The sequence below is a fragment of the Python bivittatus genome, unplaced genomic scaffold (assembly GCF_059951505.1).
Source record: "Python bivittatus isolate LINGU-HERP-01145 unplaced genomic scaffold, Pbiv_v1 ctg000980_np1212, whole genome shotgun sequence".
In the NCBI taxonomy this organism is placed as follows: domain Eukaryota; kingdom Metazoa; phylum Chordata; class Lepidosauria; order Squamata; family Pythonidae; genus Python; species Python bivittatus.
Window position 1 is genome coordinate 43,081,443 of NW_028277125.1, and position 24,457 is coordinate 43,105,899.

The 24,457-nt window shown below is 40.9% G+C and overlaps 2 protein-coding genes across 6 annotated transcripts in view; both read left to right on the top strand.

The window, feature by feature from the left end:
* ENTPD1 (ectonucleoside triphosphate diphosphohydrolase 1) overlaps nt 1-4,837 on the top strand; it is a 47,085-nt gene extending 42,248 nt beyond the window's left edge. For all 3 annotated transcript variants that reach the window (XM_088131891.1, XM_088131890.1, XM_007424748.4), the window contains exons 8-10: nt 151-258; nt 582-719; nt 1,567-4,837. In XM_088131891.1, the coding sequence (XP_087988017.1) occupies nt 151-258; nt 582-719; nt 1,567-1,773 (453 nt within the window). In that variant the 3' untranslated portion in view covers nt 1,774-4,837. The remainder of the gene's footprint in view (nt 1-150; nt 259-581; nt 720-1,566) is intronic.
* A 1,891-nt stretch (nt 4,838-6,728) lies between these two features.
* Nucleotides 6,729-24,457, top strand: CPN1 (carboxypeptidase N subunit 1). Of its 3 annotated transcripts, none has more exons than XM_088132099.1 (9): nt 6,729-6,838; nt 10,625-10,821; nt 12,392-12,547; nt 14,219-14,401; nt 18,155-18,266; nt 18,804-18,943; nt 20,042-20,141; nt 21,902-22,020; nt 23,329-24,456. In XM_088132099.1, exons 2-9 carry the CDS (start codon nt 10,654-10,656, stop codon nt 23,458-23,460), a joined length of 1,110 nt encoding a protein of 369 aa, XP_087988225.1. In that variant the 5' UTR covers nt 6,729-6,838; nt 10,625-10,653; the 3' UTR covers nt 23,461-24,456. The 3 variants fall into 3 exon arrangements, with proteins under 3 accessions (XP_087988225.1, XP_087988223.1, XP_007424811.1); XM_088132097.1 differs by lacking the exons at nt 6,729-6,838; nt 23,329-24,456 and adding exons at nt 8,064-8,439; nt 23,192-23,292; XM_007424749.3 differs by lacking the exon at nt 6,729-6,838 and adding an exon at nt 8,065-8,439 and having other exon boundaries at nt 23,329-24,457.

The window sequence follows — 24,457 nt, forward strand, 5'->3', positions numbered from 1 at the left end:
TTATTTATATTCATTTATTTCTTTGTGAAATGTATAGGGCACCCCAATTTGTTATGACTCTGGGAGGTTTACAAAATACAACAAGGAAAAAGCACTGGTTTCTCTTTTAAGGATTCTTTCCTGAATAACTTCATATTGCTTGATCTTTAGGCATTTTCTGCTTTCTATTATGTAATGAATTTTCTGAATGCTACCCAAAAACCTATGGACCAAGTGATACAGACAGTGAAGAGCTTTTGCTCCAAATCCTGGAATGAGGTATGTCATTTTCTCAAACAAAAGGAGCATGGATCTTGACTCAGAGCGAGTGGCTTCCAATTAGTGTTAATTGTGTGAGATTGGTTCTGCTTAGTCCTCCAACTCAAAAAACAAGTCGAGGAAGAGAAATTGCTAAATCCCACTTACCCTACAAATGTAGTGTCCTCTTGGCATGTGAAAAAGATGTCCATTTGAAAACACACAGATGGATTGTAATTGCTCCAAGGATTAATGTTGTTTATCTGGAAGATGGAATGCCTTAGTCTGTAGAAAGGAGGAGGGAAAGCCAAAGAAATAAACTTGTTTCCTTTTTCTCTGTCTAGGTGAAAGTCGAATTTCCTAAGGTAAAAGAAAAGTACTTGAGTGAGTACTGTTTCTCAGGTGTTTATATTATCTCACTGCTTGGCCAGAGATACAACTTCACCGAGGAAAAATGGCGGAATATCCACTTCCTGAAGAAGGTATCTTTGACATTCAGAGGCAGAAATTAAGGAGTGGTGGTGGGGATTTACTCTAGAAGCTCACAAAAACTTTATACCACAATACAATCCAAAATTAATCATTTGGTTAAAAATCTTTTACCGTGAGAATATATAGACAGAAACCAAAGACAAATGCATGCCATAATAGAAATATCTTCATAAATCTGCAAAAGACATCTAGAGATAAGGATATTCACTTTTATAGGGCAAGATGATCTACAATGTATTGTCGAAGGCTTTCAGGGCCGGCATACGATGGCTGGTGTGGGTCTTCCGGGCTGCGTGGCCGTGTTCCAGAACACGGCCACACAGCCCGGAAGACCCACCCCAGCCATTGTAATCTACAATGTTGGTGCAGCAACTGAAAAAACCTTATCCCTCACCAACTGTGTCTCTCTCAGGTGGGATACAGAGGAGGGTTTCTGGTATTGTATGAAGCAGGTAGATCAGCATGGAAAGAGGCTAAGTGCAGTATCAGGGGCACAAAACATTAAGAACTTAGAAGCCCAGGAGCAACACTTTGAATGGATTCATTCAACATGCTTATCTTGGTTGTTGAATTAACCCATTTTCTGGATTTTTACAATATATTGAAACATAAACTAACTAAAATGGCCAGCTTTGCCCTCATGTGAATTCACAAAAAAGTAACCAGCCTTAGCAGATTGTGTGAATTCAGTTGCTGCGTCTTTAACTGACTTGAGTAAACTTATTATGCAAACCCAGCCACTGAGTTGTTGGAGAGAGTTGCATATGTAGTGTTTGCACCACTTTTCTCAGAAGTGCTTAATATTTCATTGAGTGATTCTCGTCTCCTTCATTTCAGATTCAAAACAGTGATGCAGGATGGACCCTGGGCTATATGCTAAACCTTACCAACATGATCCCTGCAGAGCAGCCCTACAGACACCTATTATCCCACGCAAGCTATATCAGCTTGATGGTCATCTGCTCTACTCTAGTGGTGTCTCTGCTCTTTGTAGGCTGGATGATTTATCGCAAACCAAAGTGCCTGAGAAAGGAAATAATTTAGAGTGCAGTAGGCAGCTTGGTGTGTCTATGGACACGTTGTGGTCAAGATCAGAGGGCTGTACTTTCCCCCTCTGCTCTGCTGAAACAACTAGTCTATATGAAGGCTTTCTGTGCCATTTGCTCTGGCACCAACAGATACCAAAACAACAGCATGCTACCATTCTGTTCATCTCCCTCAGACTGAAGATTCACTTCTCATCCTACTCTAAGTGAGGGTTGATAATAAGTACTTGCACATTGTATTGAAACAAACACCACTTCTCTCAGGTATGCCACTTCATATATTGCTTTAGTCCTGGGAATACAGCACAGGGACATCCAGCCAGAAATGATGGACTGAACATTGCAAGGACAATCCTAGACTTCTCTTTGGATTGTGTGTTTTCTTTCATTCTACTGGAAAGCTCCATAAGCATTCAGACATACTGCCTACTGGCCCCATCCCATTTACAGTTTTGAAGTAGCCCTTTATCAGATTTGTAGTATGTCCTCTGTGAAAGAGGTTGGAAGTGAAAACTTTTGACAATAGCTTATCATTTGCTGGGAGAAGAAAGGAGGAACAGCCCAAAGTACTCTCTACTAAAAGCTAAAGAACAAAATGCAGCTTATGAATGTCCAGCTTGACCAGAAAAAGGAACAGTGAATTATTCCTGATGTGTAACAGTTTGTATCTGAGTAACAGGCCTTGCACTGATGAACTGTTTGTGAACTGTTTGGATTCACTATCAGCTGCCTTATGTAAGTTATACATTTCTGGACACACAGGCTTGATTTCACACTGTATATTAACAAAGTCCATTGGTATTATTATCATTCAAAAACTGTTTGTGTTGGAGGAGAGGGAAACAAACCCTTTGCAGCAGAATTCACATCCCTGCGATGCGGAAGTTCTCAAGAGTGGAACCTCTGGAATCCCTTCCTTCTTCCAAGCCCCAGAGGAATGTTCCTAGGAAAAAAACAAAACTCACGCACTGGAGTTTTATTGAAAATTAGGAATTACTCTAGTCAAACCATTTCCAGCCTTCCTCTGACAAATGAGCCAGTCTGTTATCTAGCCTGTCTGCTGATTAGCAAATCTAAGCTATCCTGTTAACACTGTTGATCCAGCAACATTTGAACATATCCTGTCAGCAGACAACCTACCTGTACATCTGTGCCACTCTTATGAAAGCCTTATTTATCATTTGCTTCAGGATAGCAGTGTCCCTGCCAGTCTCAAGTCTTCTGGAGAACCAGCTCAATGGAATAATCCTGTGATCCAGCAATAATAACATGGCAATGTTTTAGGTGGGGAAGATTCATGCAGGCAGAGCTGATACATGGTCAAGCAGAGTTTTAAGGGAATCTGCTGGTCTCAGGCAGATCAACTGGCTTTCATCCACCAGCTTTCCAGTCTTCAGCAGATTAAGCGTGTTCCAAATTAGACCAGGCCTGAGAGTTTAAATAACTTCAGGATTGTAGAATCACACAGGGGAAGACATTGTGGGGAGATAATTAGAGAGCCGGTGGCTGATAGTTGATCTAGCAGATATCTGATACTGGCACTTTTAAGTGACTTTTAGCAACTAGGATTGATGAAGGTAATTTTCATGCTGTTGGCTAATCTAAGGAATCTACTTTTATTTTAGCACATATATATATATGCAGGATTATTGCATTAAGTCATGATGCGGTTCGCTTGGCTTAGTACAATGTGTAGCTCTAGAGTTAGCATGAACTTTACATGGCTCTTCTTATTTAATACAGGAAGTTTTTCAACAATATGATTCCCCACCTCAGGAATTTTATTTCAGACAAGCATAATTTTGACAAGTAATGAAATGGCTTACCATTTAAAAGAGTTTGCAAAGAAGGGAAAGGGAATAGAACTTAAAATCTGATGTATGAGAAGCACAGAAACAGGAAATGCTCAGAGTATGAAACATATAACAATTCATGCCAGGTAAGTACTGACCACATTTATGTGTCAAAATTGTTGTGAATCTTGGCTTAGTGAGAATGAGCAATATGTACCATGCCACATATTTCCACACTGATTACACAAAATAAGCATTCATTTTGTACTGATTTTTAAAAAGCATTTCCAATTTTTTTTGGAAATACGTCTATGTTTAGTGAGCTGGTTTTCTAGATGAGCTGCATTTAAACTGACCCATCTTTGACCATTCAGGACCTTGCCTAGTCAAAAGATGGAATAAATGAATAAAAATAAATGAATAACAATGTCCTACATATTTCCCAGCTACTCCAGAATCTTAATAGGAAAAAAATCAGTTGGCTCCTTTCTGTATCTTTATGCCTTACTCCTGCTAGGAACTATCCACTATTAGAGACCTTCAGTATTCTTCTCCCCCCATAGCTGTAGAACAATACAGAAATCTTGACTATTCATATTCCTTAGGATAACCTTTTAGAGTACATTAGGATTGAAGCAGCATTGGGAGGGGGGAAAAGGATGCAAATCAGGCTGGGTTGGATTGAGACAGTCACTAGAACAAGTGACAATCTCTTTATCTCTGCCAGTCTGGTACTATCCAGATATGCTGGACTACAGTCTCCACCATCCCCAACTAGCATGCCCAATCCACTTGCTGAAAGGATGGTGGCACTGATGGTCCTACATTCCTGGAAGGCCCCATGCTTGGAAAAAGTTTGTCTACCTCTTCATATTGATCCCAGCTAATGGGTGCCTGTTATTGTTTTGTGATAATCTGTCCAAATGACACAACGTATCAGGTCCCTTATCCTGTTATTGGGGTTGCTGCTGAATTTATGCTCTTCAACAGACTGATTTGCAAGAATCCCAACTGTAGACATAGGGTTGGAAGGGAATTAAATGCAATAAATTTATATTATTAAACATCTGTGCCCAGTAGCCCCTCTTCCTGGCTGCAGGCTTGGAGGAAGAATAATTCAGGATAAGTGGTCCTGGGATGCTGTCACATACTTTCTGAAAATAATTTAAACCCTGTCTTGGCTTTCCTGTTCAAATGAAACAAATATTCACTTCATACACATGTACTTATCTGTATTTATATGGAACATTAAAGATGCTTTGAATAATGCCACTGGTGTTTGTCCATTATTTCCCAAAGGAAGTGGGAGAATAGCATGGCAAGAGAACAATTTGACCTACAGAGAAATAGCAAGAATGCCCAAGTGCGGGATTTCAGCAGCTTCACCTTTTAAAATCTTCCTGACACATTCCAGAAACTCAAGTCTGATGGAGCCAGGCTGTCTTAGTAAAATTCCTGCTCCATTTCCCTGAGACACAAAACCTGTGAGGAGAGGTTGCTCTACTTAATTAAGGAAGGAATTAGGAGAGATTAAGGATTAGCCCTCATATGCAATAAAGCAATATTGAGATGATAAAATAGATTGTTTATTTCATCCTGCAGGTGTCAAGAATCACAGTTTTAATGCTCTTCTGGGAAAGTCTCTTCCAAAAGAAATCAGATACAACAGAGGAGATTAAGGATTTTAATTCTTTCCCAGTAGATTTATTGTAAATGGGTTACTAAGATAAGGGAACATTTGAAAACTCCACTATTATCCGTATTTATTTCTTCATAATTCTTGTGTCTTATTTTGTTGCCACATGTAAACCAAACCTTTATTCTGCATTTTGGTCATCATCACTGATTCAGCTATCTTCTTTCACCCCTTAGCCAGATCACAAAAATTAAGTCAAAATGGGGATGCACCGAAGCTGAACAAATGGGTGATTCAGTTCAAGATTTGGTCAACTCCCCTTTTTGAATCGTTTTACAAATTAAATCATATAATTGGGTACCTTCAAATTACTTTAGAAAGATTTGAAAGTGATTTAGAGATGTGATGACTGGCTTTGCCAAGTCTCAATATTGTTGCTTCTTTCTTCCAAAAATGAAAATAACGAGAGAGGAAAAATCAGGAGTCTGGTAGCACCTTTTCAGATTAATAAATTTTATTAAAAGATGTAAGCTTTCATGAACTACATCACTACAATTCACTTCATGGAGTGGCTAAAATGATGTCGGATTTAAAATGAGATGAGGCAGGGGAAGAGAAAAAAGGGCTAATTATGCAGATGCGGGCTACATGTGAGATAGATTACAATTACCTTATAAATAAACAAATATAATGTGTTAAAAACCCATTTTGTATTGAGATCCTCTGAGGTAGCCTAAAACCAAAATGTGAGTTTCTTTGTTCCAAAGCATGCAATGGAGCCTCATGGGAAGTTTATACTCTGGTATTATTTTGTTCTTATTTTGATCCTGATATCAAACTTATATCCCTTAAGTGTTTTGCATAAACTCTGACCTGTTTGTTCTACACAGAATCCAGAGGGCTTTATTGGCAGATGATAGAATATATAACATTAAAGGAAGAACATATGAAGATGCCTCTATTCTTGTGTGAAATTGTTAGGGTCTGCAATGGTGCCGTTGGTGTAAATGTGGGAGCAAAGTGGACATCTGGGTTTGTTGTAGGGGCTGGTTCTGTGATGGAATGGAATTATGAAGGCCAGGCTCAGGGAGATAAACATTTTCTTAGCTCCCCAGAAAAGCATGGAGGAACAAGAGGATGAGACTGGCACCTCCCTGAGGAATTCACACTGTTGTGGCTGGCTGACTTGGGATCTGGGGTTTCAGTCTGGGAAGATTCTTGCTAGAGGTTGTAGCTAATAAACATGACTGAATTTGGATTGTCTCTTGGAGTTCCTTGGGCTAGGTCTGACAGGTTCCTATGTTAGCATAATTGTTTTAATGTTGCTTGTTACTTGTGAGAATCTGCTTCAGACTAAGTGATTGTTTGTAGCCAAGTATAGGTCTGTCATCCATCCTGAGAAAATACAATGTCATTGTCCAGTATGGATTGTAGCTTATTAATAATATGTTTGAATGACTTGAGCTGTGAACTATAGGTGACAACTACTGGTGCTCTGTTATTAGGTTTTGTTCTGTCTTTTAATAGGTTCATCTGGAAATCAGTCTGGATCTATTGATTTATCTATTGGATGGATAGTTCAGTCTCCTGAATGCCTGGTTTAATTCCGTCAGTTGAGCATCTCTGTTAAGCAGGTCAGAACAAATACAACTATAGTGTACAGCCTGGCTATTGAGGATCGATTTGGAGGTCTGTTCTGGGGTTGAAGCCATAAAGAGAAGGGATGTGAAAAATTACAGCAAGTAGATGGATGGATGTAATTGGCAGTATGTTTACTGAGGAGGGACATTTGATTATGAGTTTAAAGGAATTTTTGGTTTTTCCTTCAGTTCAGGATGGCCACCATCATCTTAGTTTTGGGTCTCCCAATAATTTTTTTATTTAAACAAATTATACTGTCTTTTCGGATGCTAAAATTGAACGCAAACAAAATATGCTGTCAGAGTGCACACTGCACCTGGCTTAAAACATGGACAATTGAAACCCAGTCTGATTCCCAAGATACACTCTCAGGCCTTTTATGAACAATTAAGACTATCATATCTGAGCTAAATGAGAGATTTTTGTACCTCTTTGCTGCCATCAAACGGTCTTCCAGATTTTTCAGTCCAAATATAATAGCCCTATGCATAACATACCTTGAAAAAGGAGCCACAGTGAAGCAGGGCAAAACTGAGCAACACTGAGCATAGGACCAAGAGTTGAGCCAATCTAATGCTTCACCATTTGTATTGCCCTTTGTCCCAGATTGCATTTACTCTGCAACCCACCCCTGTTTATTTTAAAGCACTGTTTCTTTTGTAGGATATCATCAGATCATGGACATTCATAATATCAGAGTATTTTCAGTTCCAATGTCAGTTCTTAAGACAGCTGCATGACCCCATGCCTGCTCTGGAGTCATACAACATGCTCTTTACTGCACCTAACTTCTGAATGTAGAGGGACCATAGAGAGGAAGAAGCATGTTGTATGTGCTCATAGATGCTTGCTTTGTTACATTTTGTGTATGCCAAGGTTCTGGCTTGTGGCTGAAAATGGGTTCCTGGGTTGAAATCTAGCGAGTCTTGGCAGAAACCAACCCCCCAGTGAAAGATGTCACAGTTCTTGAATACCCCTTCTTATCTGAGAGATTTTGATCAGGCCTCTGTCCTGCCATGAGGAGCCAGGAAGTTTCAGACCCCTGTTTATCCTTCAGTTAATAAATGAACAGAAATCAACACAACTATCTAAAGGTGCAGAGGTTTTGAACGATTCTGGCTCCAAGAACTCTGGTGTATGTGTGTAGTAGAGCACAAAGAGAAGAGCTCAGCATTAAAAATTCTTCCCAAGCTGCGAGAGGCATTCACTGAGATACCCCTCCCACCACTATTACCACCACAGGTGGAGTGGGCTGGCGCTTGACTGTAAAACTGGAGAGAGCTGGTTCGAGTTTACATTTTAGTTGCTGTTAAGAAGAAAGCTTGCACAGTTTTCATCTCCTGTAAAAAGCTGCTTGCCATCCAGAGAAAAATGTATCAGTGGCTTTGGCTCCTTGGAAAAGTTCTGCTCTTGGTGAGAGTGGCTGCCTCAATTAACTTTCTCCATCACCGCTATGAGGAGCTGGTGCAAGCCCTCTTCGACGTAAGGGGCTCATGCCCCTATATTACCAGGCTGTACAGCATTGGGCGCAGTGTCCAGGGCCGCAACCTCTATGTGCTGGAATTCAGCGACTCTCCTGGCATCCATGAGCCCAGTAAGTGTGCCCAGAGGTATAACTCTTTTGTATAGCTGAAGAGTTGCTTCTTTTTGCTCTGCCTGACCAATGCACAGTTGGGTTCAGTATGGTGCTGGAATCTCTGTGCCTAATGGAATCAAGCCAATGCCATAGTATTCCTAATAGAATGTTTGGTCAGGTCAAGGGGAAGAGGGGCCGGCAGAACAGAATCAGTGTTTGGGTTGACATTGACTTGTTTAATAATTTTCTTAACAATTTATTGAGTCTCATGACACTTCAGTCGGTTCTGTTCCATTTCACATGCAGTATTGAGAGATATGTACTAGCAAGCATCTGAGCCTTGTCATCAAGGCAAAATGTAATCCCAATTCCAGAGATTCAACTCCAACTCTCATTTTCTACTGCTGTACTTTAATTCTACAAAATACTATAGCTAATTGGATTAAGATTTATATTTAACCTTGGAAGATGACAAAACCTTAAGTAGTTCTCCCTGCACTATCTCCCCCATAGCTTTTTGTGCAGATGTTGCAAATTGTAGCTTTGATAGACTAGACCTTTGAATAAGCGGGGCAGAGCCGGACATTGCATCATGTTGATGTTGATGACAGAGAGAGAAATTCAGGCACCGGACTCATGATTATGCAGCAAGAACTCTAAGATCAAAGATCATCTGTTGAGGCCCTTGATATACCTCCTCCAGTTAAAGCAAAGAGTTTTTTCATCAGAAGCATCCTGGTTAATGAATACCTTCCCCAAAGCAGTGTACTTAGGAATTAAAGAAGCTGAAGTTCAACTCATCTGGAGGATACCAGATTGGGGAAGACTAGCCTACTGGGTCACCATTATCCATTAGATGTCAGGCAAAAATATATTTATTCAACCAGGCATTGTAAGTCATGTTAATTCATCAGTTACATTAAGCAGATCAGATATAACACTCTTTAGCCAATCCTTTTACTTCTTTTTATTTTTATTATATTTTATAGTCTTTTATATTTGTATACCCCAAAATCTAATTCAAAGAGAAATATTTGTATTTTAGGTAAATTTTAGGTAATTTAGTAAACATTCATTTCTCTGATATCCAAAGTTCAGCATTTTACCAGTATGATATGCATTACTCTATGCATTAACCCTACAAGATAGATAATACTAATGACTAGTAAGTGATAATGGATTTGATCTTGTGTTTCTTACCACCAAGATCAGCAGGTAAGCCATTATAGCTCATGTAAAGAAATCCCATAGACCACCTGGTTAAATGATTCTTAGGGATACAAGAAGAGGAGGATAGAACTGATGAAGAATGGATAGGGAAAAAAAGAGGCTGGGATCAGCTGCAAGTTTGATCAAGGGATGTCTATTATATATAAACATATATTTGGATTTTTTCCCCCTCATAATCCACACAAATACTTTTGTTCTTCGGGGGTAAAATAGGACTACCTAGGTTTGCAGGCATACTGCCTACCCTTCTAAAGACTTGTTCTGTATATAATTTAATAGCCTTCTCCCCATAGTGCTATCAGTGGGGAACTGAGAAGAAGGAGCTCTTTCAGAACCTACAAATTGTTTTTATGCATCCTGCAGGGTGCATGTAGAGTTAAGGGGGCCATCTATGGGGGAAGCAATTTTACATAAAAGAATTTGAGGCCAAGCCAAGCTGATTTGATTTTGCATTTTAGTTTAACCCCTGTAAGGCTTTGGAAGGCTGGAATGTGACATTCCAAGAGAAAAGCTAAAAGAACAGTGGAAAGGGCCTTTGAACATACAGTATGAAATAAGGAAATAGGGACCCTCACTATGCTGTTCCAACTGGACCCTACTGTTAATCCTATATCACAGGAAAAGATTTGCCATACCATTCTCACACAATGCACTGCTTCTTCCCATTTTCTTGGCGCACAGATTCCTGTCCATTGCCCTGTATTTCAAGTCCTGTGTGAGGGACAGCAGTTTGCCTCCCTTGCTGATATATGAGACAACGAACATGTGCTGTCCAAAGAAGCACATAACCCCACAATGAGCTTCTTTCCACAACATAAAAGGCCACAGCTAAAGTTTCATCATCCTAGAATGCCAATTGGGAATCCATATGGCTTCCCCCTCCTGCTTGACCTGAATGTTTTTGGATCAGCACCCCATTGTGTCGAATCTATCCACTCTGTTCCAATGTCAGCAATGTCTCTCCCTTTCTCAGTGGAGCCAGAATTCAAGTATGTGGCAAACATGCATGGGAATGAGGTCCTAGGCCGGGAACTGTTGCTCCAGCTTGCAGAATTCCTATGTGAAGAATATCGCCATGGTAATCAGCGCATTACACAGCTCATCCATGAAACACGCATTCACCTCTTACCTTCAATGAACCCTGATGGATATGAAGTGGCAGCTGCCCAGGTACCAGGCAAGCATCTCTTTCTTATTTCAATAGTTGTAATAACAAAAGTTTGTTTTACGGCAGCCAAGGGAGAGAGGAAGGGTGAGAAGGGAAACATACATAAGACCAGTTTCCTCCAATTTGATACTCACCGGATGTGTTGGAAGTGCAATTTCCAGAATGTTTAGCCAGTTCCAGTACTTCTGGAGACACCAAATTGGGAAAGGCAAAGTCACAGACAATAGGTCTAAATCAAACTTTATTTATTGCAACAGCTGAATTAAACTTCTATGTTAAAAGGTAATACATTCTTAAGAATAGATGCAGGTGACAAATACAGAATATAACCATATCACCATCGCTTGTTTGTGGTCTTCCAGAGATGCATCACTTGCCACTGTTAGGAACTCATAGGTGAGAGAGTTGGATCTTGATCTGATTTAGCAGAATACATACTGCAGTACTATGTAGTAACAAGTAGACTATACACTTTGAATGCAAAAAATCTTCTGTTGTTGATATCGAACGATAGAACTAGAAAAAATAGAGCTTGTGCCAGTCAATGCCTACCTAAACAGAGCAATATCTCATTCAAAATAAAGCAATTCTCGGTGTTCCTATGATCACTTCCAGTCAGGGGTGCTGATCTGTAACAGAATGCAAAGACACCTCCAACCCACTAGGACAGTGTTGTCCAAACTTGGCCACTTTAAGATGAGTGGACTTCAACTCCCAGAATTCTGGCTGGCTGGGGAATTCTGGGAGTTGAAGTCCACTCATCTTAAAGTGGCCAAGTTTGGACAACACTGCACTAGGATCTCATGATGCTATAGTTGCAGGCTTGCAGAGGTTAGAGATTTCAATCTTCCCCCACATTTTTCACTGATTGGGAAACAGGCATTACATTGCGGTGAATGCCATTGCCCAACTTGATTTCACTATCTTGCACTTGAAAGGATGGACTGCATTCTCATTGGGGGAAAGTCATAGCAACTGGGGGACTTCCAGATAACTGCCTTTCTAACCACAAACTCTTTTAATTTATAATAGTGCACTTAATATAGTTCCAAACTGTTCTGACCATTTATTGTTTTGGAAATCATAGTTTTAGTTCTGGTACTCTGAGTAGTTCCTAGTCCTTTCAGCAAAGGATCTTGAGCAGGGCAAGTGACATTGATTAGTAAAAGCAACAGCCAATTCTCCAGCCCAGGGGAAAATTGATTCCTATGATACAAACTGGCTTTAAGGTTCTTGGACCATAAAAATAAGGAAATTTCAATCTTGCATTTTGCATGTGGGTGTGCACTGTGGCTGCTTCGAATGCAATTGTGTTTAGGAAAAAGGGATGTTATTTAAAATATAATCATCTTTAAATTAGGGTTGCCTGTTGAATTCTGACTATGCTAAGTTGCATCAGAAGACCCTGCTCAATAAATATCTGGCAACTATTCTTAGCACCCTGAAATCCAGAAGCTCCTGAAGGATTTCTATATTCTTATTTTTTCTGAAATGCATATACTCCCACTGATGACTCAAGAGACGAGCTAAAATCTCTAAAACTTACACAAAAATGCATTATTCTCTTTCAAGAACCAAAGTTCCTTAGACTACCTTACTGGGAGAAACAACGCCAATGGAGTTGACCTTAACCGTAATTTTCCTGACCTCAACAACATCATGTATCACAATGAGAAACAGGGTGGACCCAATCATCACATCCCTTTGCCAGATAATTGGAAGAGCCAGGTAATGCCAATCCAATCCATCCTTTTCAAGTAATGTGTGTATCCACTTATGTTTCATTCACTCATCCATCCTGGTCATGTGGTTGTAGAAACTAGTGATGGCTGTGTAATGCATGTCACTGGGTTCTTATAATATTGCAGGAATTTAGTCCCCCTACTTTCTTGCCATTTTCTTCACTATTCTCTGAGAGCCAATTACATATGGAGAAAAAAACAAGTGGTTTAATACTCCCTGGACCATATTCCTTTGGAACACAGGAAAAAGAGACATTTTGTCTGAGTCTCTATCAGTATACCTAGATATGGAAAACTAACATATTCAGAATTGGTTCCCAAATTCTTAAACAACTGCTAGGAACCTACCAGGGCCATCACTTCTGATGCTGGTCATGTGCAGTCCTATGTGCATCAAATAGGACCAGGATGAATATAAAGTTTGTACATCTGAACTTGCTTCTCCCATTGTGTGTGTGTGTGTGTGTGTGTGTGCGCGCGCACGCCTTCGAGTCAGTGTTCTCCTGGTGACTGCCTGGGCTAGTCCCTGCAAGTTCTTGGCAAGATTTCAGAAGTGGTTTGCCATGGCCTCCTTCCTGGGGCTGAGAGAGAGTGAGTGGCCCAAGGTCACCTAGCTGGCTTTTGTGCCTGAGGCAAGACTAGAACTCACATTCTCTCAGTTTCTAAAATGCAAAATCATGACTAGGTTCACATATTGTGCTAAGTCATGGTTTTCTTAAGCATGATTTACTGAATATATCACAATGGGCTGGACATGCTAAACCATAAAGTTGGGAAACCATAATAGTGGTTGGGTTCATGCAACATGTAATTTTAACCACTAATATACTCCAATAGCCGGAGGGAGGGAGGGAGGGAGGGAGGGAGGAAGGAAGGAAGGAAGGAAGGAAGGAAGGAAGGAAGGAAGGAAGGAAGGAAGGAAGGAAGGAAGGAAGGAAGGAAGGAAGGAAGGAAGGAAGGAAGATGACAAACAAGAAAGTCAGGTTATGAGTTCGTGTGCACTTAAGATCTTTCCCCACTGCTTATTAGTTAGATACTTATGTGTTGAGTATTTAATAGATATTCAAGGCATTTTATAATATTAGCATTGCAAAATTAAGATAGAAAACATGAGCAAGACAGTCAGATAACCCACTCTTCTCCAATAAAGCTAATTTAGTTTGGCAGATTAAAATTCTGCCAACATTTTTTTAAAGTGGATGGAGGACATTCTGGCTTCAGAGGTGTTCCCTGTGTCTAATTCCAACCAAGAATGTTTCTGTGTTACGTGAAACCAAGAAAAGGATTTCCCATCTTGATCTTAATAAGTAGGCGGGCAAGGCTGGTAGTTGAGGAGGCAATGCCTCAGACATCCTGGGTTGGCTATTTAGGGCTTTCAAGATAATCACCAGCCATTGAACTGTGCCCAGAAACCAATTGGCAATCAGTGCAAGCATAAAGGGATGGATTTACAGGGTTCTGTAAATGGGCACTTGCTAATGTCTATAATAATTTCCAAGGCCAGACAGTTCTGAGATTAGAGAGCATTGATTTACGCATTTCTACATCTGCATTCTGGGTATGTCCCAAGAAGGACAGTGCTGCGAGTCTGGAGCAAATTAGGATTACTGAGAATCAGGTTGTGCATCTGGCTTGGTATTTTCTGTATCTCTCACAGGTGGAACCAGAGACATTGGCTGTAATTCAGTGGCTGAAGAGTTACAATTTTGTTCTATCAGCCAATCTTCATGGTGGAGCTGTAGTTGCCAATTATCCCTATGACAAATCCCATGAACAGAGAAGTCGTGGCAACTGGCGTACAAATAGCACCCCCACTCCTGATGATGTCCTCTTCAGAAAGGTGAGAAATGCCAGGAGAGAGAAAAGCAAGATGAGATGAACTCAAATCAATGTGTGTACAAAACATAGATTCTCTTTTAGGAGATTATTTGATGCTGGCTACCTTCACATCTAAACTGATCTCAGGCTGTTCTGCACACCAACATGACCAGTGTGGAAACTGACAGAAAAGTATACCAGCTTAAGAGTGACTACACTGTGGACAAATATCCTGTCCTGGGAATGAAACAGAATAGGGATTCTGTCCACACTGAGATCCTGGGGAAGGAGAGAATTAGGATGGGAATGCCTCTTCTGTTGCTAGTTATCTTTGGTGCTCTTTTGGTGTCAGTTCTCAGAGTCCATGGATAGGGTCAAAAAATTGGCAGTAAGTAAGTCAACCTCCCCTATTTCTCCCCCCCCTTTTTTTTCCGTATTGTTCTCCTGCCACTCATGCCAAGGGAAGTGGTAGGAGGAGAGAAGAGACTCAGTCCCTCCTTTCCACCCATCCTCCTGACCACTTGCCAAAAGGGAGTGGAGGAGGAAAAGTGGGTCTTGTTACCCTTTCCTGTGTAAATGCATATGACAGAACTGCTTCTCCCAGGTGTATGCTGTACACTGCTTAAAACACCCTCTTCCCCCATGGCTTCAGTGCTATGATGCCAAAACCAGAGTGAGGCATTTTAAACATTTATCCAGTTGTATTTATACATGTCCAGCAGTCTTCCAAAAGACTGCTGGACATGTATAAGATGGTCTCTTTGCAGCTTTGGCACTGCAGCACCAATACATGGAGAAATGGACAGCTATGAGATGAGGGGAAGTGCCTCTTCAGGTGACATCATTGTGATAAAGCAGAACTTCCATGGTGAGAAGGAATCCCAAAATGGGTCCCGGAGAAACTGCACCAAAAGACCACTTCCTCTCCTTCTGTGCCCATGGGTGGTATGAGAAGAGGGATGAAGGAAAGAGGAGGAAAATGACTTCTTTTCTGCCTGTTCTCTAATCCCATAGAACTTCCCCCTTTGTACCTTTCTTAGGGGGAAGTGGGTCATTTTAGTGCCTGGAGAACTGGCATCCGAAAACTCTGCTTCCCTCTTTCTCTTCCCACTTTCCTTGCCACCCATGAGTTGAAAGAGAAATGGGAGAGATGGCTTTTTGGCACAGTGGGAGAGCAAGGCAAATGGCCCTGAAACTCAGTGGCCAGCAACCACAGCAATAGCCTCGGGCGACCAAAAGCAGCAAGCTAGCCTCCTTCCATAAACTTAATCTTAGAACGATTCGTGGCAGACTACGAAGCATAGCTTATGCTGGCAGAAACAGAAAAACGCCACTTCTGAACTGAAACACAGAAAGATGGGTGGAAATTATCTCCATGGTAGTCTGGAGACTGGTTGCGGACATCATGTGTTCCTGTCTTCAATTAATAGTTAATGAGTTTTCTTTACACTGTGGCAACCAGACATGTGGATGAATCCCTAGTATTGTAACTGAGGTGTCCAACTGGATAGTAAAATTACAGTTGAAAAGAGGATATGTTCTGAACATGAATGAAGAAACTCTAATAAGATGGGGGGAGAGCTTAAAATGTAATTGTGTGCAGCTGCTGTGAATACTGTGATATACATTTGATGTCACGTCCCAGAGGTGACCAATGGTTCTTTTAGTTCTGATCTGCTGATTTTTTTTTTTTTCAGAATCGATATGAAGCAACTAGTTCTGTTGTAAATAATAATACCAAAGACACTGTATATATGTAGAGTGTTTGTCCAGTTTGCTTTGGAAGCTCTCAACTTGATTTATTTTTTTTTTTGTCTGCGCTCAGTCATTGCTGACCCTGCAGTGACTGCTTGGACGAGTCCTTGCAGTTTTCAAGGCAATTGTTTTTCGGAAGTGGTTTGCCAGAGCCTCCTTCCTAGAGCAGAGCCCAGCTGGCGAGCGCAGGAGGCGGGGTTTCCGTTGCTTCGCGCCCTTTTCGGGCGCGCGCGGTTTTTCGCGCTTACCGGCAACTGCTCCCAACTCCTTTTTGCAAGGCGCCGCCAGCATTTTTCCTCCCACCGGAGTGAGAATCCCATTTATCTACTCACGTGAGTTTTCGACCTGTTGGGTTGACAGGAACTGGGGAGGAAACAGGAGCTCACCCTGTTTAACGCGAAGGCTGGACTCGAACCGCTGAAGCGTCGACCATTTCTGGCTGGCAACTTTCAGCGTCATTAAGCCGCTGCGCCACCGCATCCCCCACCTCAACTTGATACTCAGGCCAAATGACTAGTATTGCAATATATCGTGTAGTACAGCACTGATACTAATCATTTAAAAACTGCAATGAATATTTGTGCTTTTTTGCAATACTGAACTCTTACTCATAGCCAGTTTTTCTCTCAGTGTGAATTACTTCCAGTCTTGGAGCAATACCAGGAGAAAGACAGAGAAGAAACTTCAAGAGGAAAAAAAAATGCAATGAAACCAACTCCTACACAGTCAGAAAGAATTAGGATTGTTTCATACACAATCTTCCTGAATGTTGTGCAGACTTTTCTTTTTAGGACAGCTTTCAGTATATCCTCCCTGATTCTATTAATTGCTATTTTTAATGTTTTAAGTATTATTATTCTGCTGCTCTTAAGCTTATCAGATGCTGGTTTTTGTTTTATATTTTTGCTTTTATTTTTATTTGCTATGTGCTATGAAGAGCTTTGTGGAGCATAATAGAATAAAACTGTTTTTAATAAATAATAAATATATTTTGATGGGCCCTGAACTGGTAGTGGATAACTAGGAAGCTGCAAAAAAGGCAGATTTCAAAATGGGGGTGCTGGGCCGTCATTAGGAAAGGAAGTGAAACAAACCTGGTGGTATAATTCCTCCATACAAAGTTACACATTTGTAAAATTGTATATAATTTTGATCTCATACATCTGAAAATAATAATTGAGTGTTGTAGAAGTAGAAAAGTACAATCCAAGTCATCAGGTTCTTGGAATAGCTCCCCTAAAAGTTGAAAAATTACATTTTGCTTTCTTTAAGTTAAGTGGGGGGAAAAAACAGAAGTATATGAGAGATAGAGGAAATATACTTTTTCCTCCATTCCTCAAAATGCTGTAACCCAGGATGATTTAATAAATGTGAAGGGCAGGAGGTTCAGGACATATATAAATAACGCTTTTTTGAATTTACTTTCACAAACGTAATGATGGCAACCAGCTTGAATGGTTTTAAAAAGGGCTAAGAAAAGTTCATGGAGGATAAAGCTATCATTGACTATTAACCATAATGGCCGTACATTATCTCTAATAAAAGAGACACCATATGCATCAATACTAGTTGCTGGAATACAGAGAAAGCCTATTGTAGGTTTCCCAGTAATATTTGGTTCGCTGCTATGAAACAAAATATTGGGCTAAATGGGTCTTTGGTCTGATCATGCAAGGCTCTTTTTATGTTCTTACGCCCAGTCAGAAGAAGAAGAAGAGTGTAAAATCTCTTCGAAAACATTTTCCACTCAGCAAAACAATTTCTTATCTTCTAACACCTTGGCTCTTTCACTATGTGCTGTGTTTGTGTTTGTTTCATGTTTTGCTCTGAACAGCATTGAATGTGCCACACAATATAATGGGATAGGTTTTCTTAAGGGAAAGCAAGGATACTAATATTGCAAAGGTGATATTAATGTCTTCTTTTTTCCCTGTTTAGATCTAGAGTCTATTTCCACCTTGCAATGTGAGTGAACTTGGACAGGTGAAAAGATATGACCAGCTTGACATTTTCTTTCCAGTTGGCCAAGGGTTATTCCTATGCCCACGGATGGATGCATCGGGGTACAAACTGTGGAGACTTCTTTATTGATGGCATCACTAATGGGGCATCTTGGTACTCACTCAGCAAGGGTAAGTCAAATGGGGTGATAGCACAAGAAAATAAGAACAGGAGGTATATTTTGGAGAGAAGACTTTGAAATGACCCATCATGTAAGAGGAATGGCCTGCAGAATGATTAGAAAAGTTCCCCAGCTTGGTGCCCTTCTATTGTATTGTTCTTCAGTCCCCATATTCAGGTATCAAGTCATCAGGAGAGGCCCTTTTCTACATCTTTTCAGTTGGTGACATATGGCTTAAAGGGATGCTTAAGGCTTTTTATCAGTGATGCCCTGGCCAAAGATACTCAGTTCTTTGAATACATTCAACGGAACTATAAAAACAGTTTTGTTTTAATGCATTTTTTCTAGCCCTTCAGGTTTCTGTGATGGCCTGCTATTTGTAAGGTTTCTATTGTTTTGTTTCTGATGCACCTTCATTTGTTGCTTGCTTAACATCAATACTTTATTGTTTTATTATTTTGGTTGATTTGTGAACCATTCTGAAGACTCGTTTAGTTAGGAATTATATTGCAGATTAAATATATCTCCAGCTTTTGCTGTCTTTCAGGGATGCAGGATTTCAATTACCTGCACAGTAACTGCTTTGAAATTACCCTTGAACTGAGCTGCAACAAATTCCCACCGCAGGAGGAACTGGAATTTGAATGGCTGGCAAATCGGGAGGCCCTTATTGCCTACATAGAGGAGGTAACAAAATTATGCCACAATGTCATCCTGCTTTTTGGCAAGCCTTTTTTAAAGTTGATCTCCTCTTTCTCCCATGGTTGTAAGATGCTACGTTATGTAGTAAACCCTTGATCTAGTGGACTATTTGGCAGTGGCATACCAAGGGCAGGGCAATGGGGCCGGTCTGCCATGGGTACAGGCAATAAGGGGGTCCATTGTCTGGCAACTTGGAGATGACAAGGAGGCTATCCAGGAAGGTGGAGGTGGGTGTGGAATTGGGTGGCTGCTTCTGGCACACCAATCAGCTGTTTGGCAGTCAGCAGTGCAGCACAGCAGTGATGGAGGAGGGGGCTGTGAAAAAATGATCTGCTCCCAGGGTCAAATATGCTAGGTATACCACTGCTTTTTGGGTGGGGGGAAGGGGCCTCTGTTAAACCTGACTGTCCCTTAATTCTGAATATGCATAAAAAAGCCTACTTACAAGTTTGCACATGCACAAAAGTATGTTTCTCCCCAGTCCTCACACTCCCATTTTCTCAGTGCCTTCTTGCCACTGCTGCACACCTCCCCAGTCTTCCCAGTGCTTTCCTGTTAGCTCTTACACTGCTCCAAACTTCCTAGTGCCTTCCCACCACTGCTGTACCACTCCCAATCTTAGCAATTCCTTCTCGCTGGCCCATCCACATCCCCCAATTCATCCAGCACCTCTTCCGATTTTTCCTAACTCTTCCTGGAGTTGATACAATCCTGATTAGAGATCTTTTTTCATTATATTGATGGAGGAATGTGTGGACTCAATTTTTTTCTTGTTCATCCAAAGGGCTTAATAAGTGAATCTAGAATATGTGGAAACTCTGGAACTCTGTCCAGAATTTTGGACAGGTCTTTCCCAATCTATCTATTCTGGAACTGCTGGGGAATGAACCTGGGACCCTCTGCACACACCACATCTGTGTTTTATCACTAAGTGCATCATTGTGAGAGTGGGAGAAGACTTTTTCTCAGGCCTCTAAAGAAGCCCCATCACTGCTGAAGCTCAAAACAAAATGATTTGTTGCTATACTCTTCCTAAATACCATAGTCCTAGTCCAAAGGCTATTCAGTGTTTCTGTTGTGCAGATTCACCAGGGCATCAAAGGCCTGGTGTCAGATGAGAACAACAACAAACTTGCAGGAGCTGTCATTTCTGTGGAAGGAATTGGCCATGATATCACTACAGGTTGGTACTCAGCCTAGCACAAGCCAGAGTTCTTTTCTTAAAGGGTGCTTAAATTGATTTCATTGCCATTTTTTTTTTTTATCCGCACTCAGTCGTTACCGACTCTATGGTGACTGCTTGGAGGAGTCCTTGCAATTTTCAAGGCAAGGTGTTTTCGGAAGTGGTTTGCCATTGCCTCCTTCCTAGAGCAGAGTCCAGCTGGCGAGCGCAGGAGGCGGGGTTTCCGTTGCTTCGCGCCTTTTTCAGGCATGTGCGGGTTCCGCGCTACCGGCAACTGCTCCCGACTCCTTTTGTAAGGCGCCGCCAGCATTTTTCCTCCCACCGGAGTGAGAGTACTCATTTATCTACTCATGTAAGTTTTTGATCTGTTGGGTTGACAGGAGCTGGGGAGGAAACAGGAGCTCACTCTGCTGCGCAAAAGCTGGGCTCGAACCGCTGAAGTGCCGACCATTTCTGGCCGGCAACTTTCAGCATCATTAAGCCGCTGCACCACCGCGTCCCCCTTTTGCCATTTACCACATTTGTAATCTGAATGAAAAAAATAATTTGCTAGAATTTAGTAAACAAGTTCAGAAATTAGACATAAGCCTATGAAAGTCCTTCCCAAACTGGTGCCTGCCAGATGTGTTGGGAGGACTTTAACAGTCAGCATTCCCTTTCTGAAGATTCTGAAAGTTGTAGTCCTAACACCATAGGAGGGTATCAAGTTGAGGAAAACTCATTGTTCTTGTCTGGCACAGTTCCAATACAGGGAACATCTACTATTATAGTATTGCACCATTAGCCTTAGAATATATACTGTATGTATATGTTTGTGTGAAGTATACACATGGAGTAGTCAGGCTGGTCTGTGGACAGGAGCTTATCTTGTCTTACTCTGGAGTTTGTGGTATTTGTATTAACTCTTAGGCATCTAAGCCAAGAGTCAACCTTAAAACGTGTGGCTGAAAGGTTCTGATTCCCCTAGACTGAATTTCACCATCTAGTGCCCATACAGCTGTGGGTTTTTTTTTCTTTTCTTTTCTTTTTCTTCAAAGGCCAACTGCTTGACTTCCAATGCAGCTATTATATATATACATATATGGCTGAGTTTTAGCTGGGTCAGTTTTTTTTTTCCTGAGAAACTTTGGGTGCAGATCTTGCTTTTCTTGGTTACTGTGTACTGATCACTGGTTTGTGTCTTTCCAAAAGTTACATTGCTTAGTGTTTGAGTGGATTTGTGAGCCATGAAGGACAAGGAACAGCTTGCTTCACCTCTGGGATTGTTTACTCATCCGGTCTTCACAACCACTGACATATGCTATATTCAGCTTGAACACGTGAAGGCCCAAATAGCATCCAAGAATTCCATGGATGTTGAATTGAAGACATTTAGACTTTCATAAGATGAAGCATGAATGGGAAAGATGTCCATAGAACATAGGACTTCCATGTGTGAACTCAGCCACCTCCATATTGTGCTCTTCTGCATTCAGGCTGAATATTTGAACAGAACTATGGTTTCCTTAGAAGCATCTTCTTATGTGATTCACCCAACTAATCAAAATGTTGGTTTAGTTCTCTTCTGACCATTTACCATCCAATGACCCTTGGTCACTGACTAAAAAATTACCACATGAGTGTCAGTGGATGGATCAGTAATTCACTCGTTCCAATTCCTAAATGATGGTACTAGCCAGAATTTTATTCTTCTAGGCTTCCTCATTTTCAAACTGAGCCTTTATCATCTGCATGTTTCAGCATCTTCTTTTCTCTTGTAGGTGAACATGGTGACTACTTCAGGTTACTATTGCCTGGTAACTATAGAATTACTGCATCAGCAGATGGTTACCAATCCCAGACCGCGATGGTAACTGTTGGCCCAGCTGAGCCCTCACAGGTGAGTACTGAAGGAAAGAGAAAATACAATTCTCCCACTTCCAGTATTAAGCATGAAGTACAGTAGGGAAGGAAAAGGAGGAAAGTATCTGCATTTCCTCAATTGCAATACATCTTGGAATCTTGATTAGTGGAAATATTGTAGAAATGGGAAATATCTTTCCAGCCCAAAAGAAGGGTACACCTTTTCCATATTGGAAGGAAAAAAAATCTCACATGAGAATCCTCTCTACATTTCTCTTAAGTATAATTTATTTTCCCATATCTGAGCATACCCTATTTACTAGTCACACAGTCTATCTTGGAATCGTTAGTTTATAAGAGGCTGGCTTATATAAAGAGAAGCGATTTATGATCCTGCTAGCCACAAACAGCTTTGGCTGGGAAAACAATGCAACTAATATGATTCAGATTGTGCTATCCATCAACAGCAAAGGTTATCCTTCAACAATAGCAAGAACCTAGGTGCCCTAGTTGGACTCCCTTTAATAAAAGCTAGTCCAACAATCACGGGAGAGGAATCAAGTTGTTGCTGAACTATATAACTCCCAAGCAGTCCCAGCCAACATAGCCAAAGGTAAGAGATGCTGGTAGTTCAGCAACATTTGAAGGATGACAAATTCCCTACCCCTGCAGAAATGTGAAATGATTCACCTTAGCTAAATGTTAATTCCCCACATTTTTTCCTTCGTACCATTGATCTGAGGAATGGTTGGAAATTAACATGACACCTGGGCCCAGCTACCTGGCACTGATCAGAGCATTCCTTGGAAATGCTATTTCCCATTACCAGGAAGTATACCCAAATCTGGAGCTAACTTTTACTATCTTTGCTTGTCCCAAAGGATGAAATATCTCTTACATCTTTTATTAGTCCGTTCTCTTTCTGATGAAAGACTATAAAAGTTTTTTGGGGGGGTTACATCAGAATCTTAATCTTAGCTCTAAATATATAGTTTTGTAAACAAAAATAACACACCATCAATCTAGAGACCATTAAGCAGCTCTGAAAAAAACCCAAATACAGTCATAAATGAGGTATATGCATCTATATAGAAATGACTTTCCTAGAATCCAGTCCTCCTGACTCACTGATGGCAAGTTTGCAAATATGTGTTTTCCCTTGTTGTTTTACTGCATAGTTTTTGTTTTTTGTTTTAATTTGTCCACAGGACCTTGTCTAATTGAATTGACTTTCCAAATGGAAAAAAAGGGAATATCACAAGCTTCCATCTGGCAGAGAGAGATGATACAATATGTACTGTAACTCTTCATTGGATGGCAGTTCAGTGATTTTTTTCTCTTTCAGGTTCATTTCCAACTCAGACAGAAACCTTTGGACAGTCCTCCTGTACCAAAGGCGTATGCGAAAAGGCCTAACTGTAAAGCTCTGCATAAGAAAATTGTCCCACGGGCTGCCCAATGGGAGTCACTGCGATGAAGATGTTCCTTCTCTAGATAAAAGCTGAAGGAGCCATGTTTGACATGCAATGTCAACAATAGTGGCAGATGAACTTTCTAAGAAGCATCCAACCTTCTGATCACGATCATGAAATGCATCTAGAGCTTCCTGCTTATTAAATATATATTTAACTGCAATGTGGACTGAAAACTCTTTCTGAAGGAGGACAGGCATTAGACTCTTCTGTTCTATAATAGTCTAATCAGTCCTGTGTTTTAATTTCTTGCCTGCTTTTTGGCTTATGCCCCTTCTAATGCTGTGGAGCTCCTAGCAGTCTTGAAGACTGAGCCAATTAACTCCACAGGTAAATCAGCTCCATTCCTGCTTTAGAAAAAATGCTGCATGACAGTTTTACAGCACTTCCTGTGAAGCTGAAGAGGGGATCATCCTCCTCTGGTGGGAACTCCTACTTTACCGCATCCTGCTTTCTGCTTCTGGGATTTCCCTCCCTCCTCCAAAGCTCCAAAGTGAAGACCATGATAGCTTCTTTCTTTCACATCCTATTCTGCTGAATAGAGGAGTGGCTATGACCCTGCTTTCCCCTAATGCAGCAAGGAGAACAGTGAGGAGCCTCCAGTTTTTGTTGTCCAGTTCTCCCCATTGGTGGGCTGGAAAAAATGCTGTCTAGCTCAAACAAGCAGGCTTTACGGACACTTGTGTATTGGCCCAAGAAGTTTGCTGTTCATTTGGATTGCAAAACCAAGGGCACAGAAGATAAATTTGCCACTTGAGTTACTATTGATATGTAGCCACATCAAAATTTTGATAAAGGTGATAAACATCAGCAATTATCTCTGTACATACATATGCATTTAGAACTCTGGATGTCCATGAAAATAATGCACATAGTATGGCAATAGCCTGTTAGGATTATATATGTACTTTGTGAGCTGCCCAGAGTTCCCCATTGGGGGGAGATGGGCGGTGAATAAAATCGAATGTATAAATAAAATATAAATAAATAAAAGTAAATGTC

Bases quoted from the DNA above. Each gene is read 5' to 3' on its own strand.
- CPN1 (XM_007424749.3), top strand. From the start codon at position 8,217: ATGTATCAGTGGCTTTGGCTCCTTGGAAAAGTTCTGCTCTTGGTGAGA. The intron at 18,267-18,803 runs GTAAGTCAAATG...GCTGTCTTTCAG, and splicing joins TTGGTACTCACTCAGCAAGG to GGATGCAGGATTTCAATTAC. The intron at 18,944-20,041 runs GTAACAAAATTA...TCTGTTGTGCAG, and splicing joins TTATTGCCTACATAGAGGAG to ATTCACCAGGGCATCAAAGG.